This window comes from Sinocyclocheilus anshuiensis, unplaced genomic scaffold (assembly GCF_001515605.1).
Source record: "Sinocyclocheilus anshuiensis isolate Anshui unplaced genomic scaffold, SAMN03320099.WGS_v1.1 scaffold147, whole genome shotgun sequence".
Taxonomy (NCBI): Eukaryota; Metazoa; Chordata; class Actinopteri; order Cypriniformes; family Cyprinidae; genus Sinocyclocheilus; species Sinocyclocheilus anshuiensis.
In genome coordinates, this window is record NW_015549585.1 from 677,296 (window position 1) to 679,934 (window position 2,639).

The 2,639-nt window shown below is 30.5% G+C and overlaps 1 protein-coding gene across 1 annotated transcript in view; it reads right to left on the minus strand.

Moving 5' to 3' along the window:
• LOC107657971 (interleukin-17 receptor D-like) overlaps positions 1–2,639 on the minus strand; it is a 49,209-nt gene that overhangs the window by 14,116 nt on the left and 32,454 nt on the right. Inside the window, exons 4-5 of the mRNA XM_016446321.1 lie at positions 620–738; positions 416–536 (exon numbers count right to left, since the gene is read on the minus strand). Of these exons, the coding sequence (XP_016301807.1) occupies positions 416–536; positions 620–738 (240 nt within the window). The remainder of the gene's footprint in view (positions 1–415; positions 537–619; positions 739–2,639) is intronic.

Below are 2,639 nucleotides of genomic sequence, written 5' to 3' on the forward strand. Positions count from 1 at the left end.
ATACGTTTTAATGATTTTAATTATAATTCTAAATATTTTTTGGTAAAAACCTCATTAACATTTAATAAATAAATAAAAATATTTTTTTCCAAAATCCTAAAAGAATATGGCCAGAAACACTTTTTTTTTTGTAGAGTATGTTTACTTTGGCGCAAAAAAGATGGCAATTTTTAAAGTAATTTTTAACGTTAAATATCCATTAAGTTAGAATATAAAACAATAACTAATAAGTAATTTGTCATTTTGTGTACCATAATATTTTTTTATTATAGTTTTTTAATGCCATTAATATTTATAAATATTTAATAATAATAATAATAAATATTTAATTATATATTTTTTTTTTTCCTAAAGGTAGGATAAAATAAAGCCACAAACATGTTTTTTATAGTATCGTTTCAGGCTTAACACTCACTGTTAGTGCGCAGAAAAGATGGCGGAAAGAAGCTGTCGTTCAAGAACGTGGGAAACGGTACGATTCTGACCATGTAGTCCGTCTCAAAGGTGAGACCAGAGAAGGGCTGTGAGCTCATCCTCTGTTGGGAAAAACAGATGAATATGAACACAAAAATTCATTTCCACTAAATTTTGTGTCTAATATAAAGCATATTATACTTACAACGGTTTTGTAAGAGAAGTTAAGCTGTCGCGGATCCTTTAGGATCATGTGCTGGCACTGCTTTCCCTCGGGATTCTTGTCCTCCAGATGCACTCTGAATCCTTTCACATGTTCAATACCTAGCCGATCAAACAGGTCGCATGAATTAAAGGGGATTAGATGATATAAAAGCAGACATAAATCCAGAAGACTGCAGCAAACCTGTGCAACCAATGGCTTTGAAAATGCATAAATTACCAAGCAATTCATGTTTGCATTGTACCGAAAGAAATTATAGAATGGATCACATCCTAAAAGGCATTCAAAGGAACATATTTTTGCATTTCATATTGGGAGTTTGTCAAGGTTAACTGGCTCAAAAATGTAAATGTAGCCTTTTATGGAAATTCTTCACCCTTCTGATCTGAATAAATAGGTTGTTTTTACTACTGTACCATTAATTCTTTGATAACTGGTGCAATTCATATTGTTGCATTCTTTAGTTGATTTATAATGTTAGACAATGTTTTTTGGTAAATATAACTTCTTATGGCCATATTCCACCCTTTCTGATCTGAATAAACAGGCTGTTTTTGCTATACTGTACCTTTAAGATTCTCAGTTATCTGATGCAATTCACATTTATAGAATAGGTCTCATACTAAAAAGCATCAAAAAGGAAATATTTTTGCATTTAATTTTTTCTTGGAGCCACTTTTTAATATTAGTCAAGGTTTATTGGCTCAAAAATGTAAATGTAGCTTTTCATGGCCATTTTTCACTCTTTCTGACCTGAATAAACAGGCTGTTTTTGCTACTGTACCTTTAAAATTCTCAGTTAACTGGTGCAATTCACATTGTTCATCAGAATGACATGCTGAATATGTAAATGTGGGCGGTCATATGTTAATGAGCTCGTGGTTGAAACCACAAAAAAGACTATTTGAAAATATGCTCCTTTGCATCTTAGTTTTATTGCACAAATTATTGAGCAATTCATAATTCATATTTGCATTGTGTCAAGAGCGTTTATTGGATAGATCACATCCTATTTTCCACATCCAATTTTTGCATATTATTTTTTCTTGGCCATGCTTTTTAATGTTAGTCCAGTTTATTGTCACAAAAATGTAAATGTAGCCTTTTATGGCCATTTTCCACCCTTTCTGATCTGAATAAACAAGCTGTTTTTGCTACTGTACCTTTAAGATTCTCAGATAACCGGTGAAATTCATGCTTATCGAATAGATCACAACCTAAAAGCATTAAAAGATTTTTTTTTTCTTTTTTCTTCTTTTGGGAGTTGATTTTTAATGTTAGTCAAGGTTTCTTGCCCCAAAAATGTAAATGTAGCCTTTTATCGCCATTTTCACCCTTTCAGATCTGAATAAATAGGTTGTTTTGCAACTGTACCTTTAAGATTCTCAGTTAACTGATGCAGTTCACATTTTTAGAATAGATCACATCCTAAAAAAGCATTAAAAGGAACACGTTTGCATTTTATTTTTTCTTCGAGTTGATTTTAAATGTTAGTCACGGTTTATTAAATATAGCCTTTTATGGCCATTTTTCACCCTTTCTGACATGAAAAAAAAAGGTTATTTTTTTCTACTGTACCTTTAAGATTCTTAGCTCACTAGCGCAAATCACATTTATAGAATAGATAACAACCCAAAATGTATTAAAGGGGACATATTTTTGCATTTTATTTAGTTATATTTATTTATTTTATTAAGGGACTACAGATGTAAATATAGCCTTTTATGGCCATTTTTCACCCTTTCTGACATGAATAAAAAGGTTATTTTTTCTACTGTACCTTTAAGATTCTTAGCTCACTAGCGCAAATCACGTTTATAGAATAGATAACAACCCAAAATGTATTAAAGGGGACATATTTTTGCATTTTATTTAGTTATATTTATTTATTTTATTAAGGGACTACAGATGAAAAGTAGCCAATTTGGCTAAATTTGACATTTTTACATGCGTGTATTATTAATGTGTATTGTCCCTCATTAAATCTTTTTTTTTTTTTTTT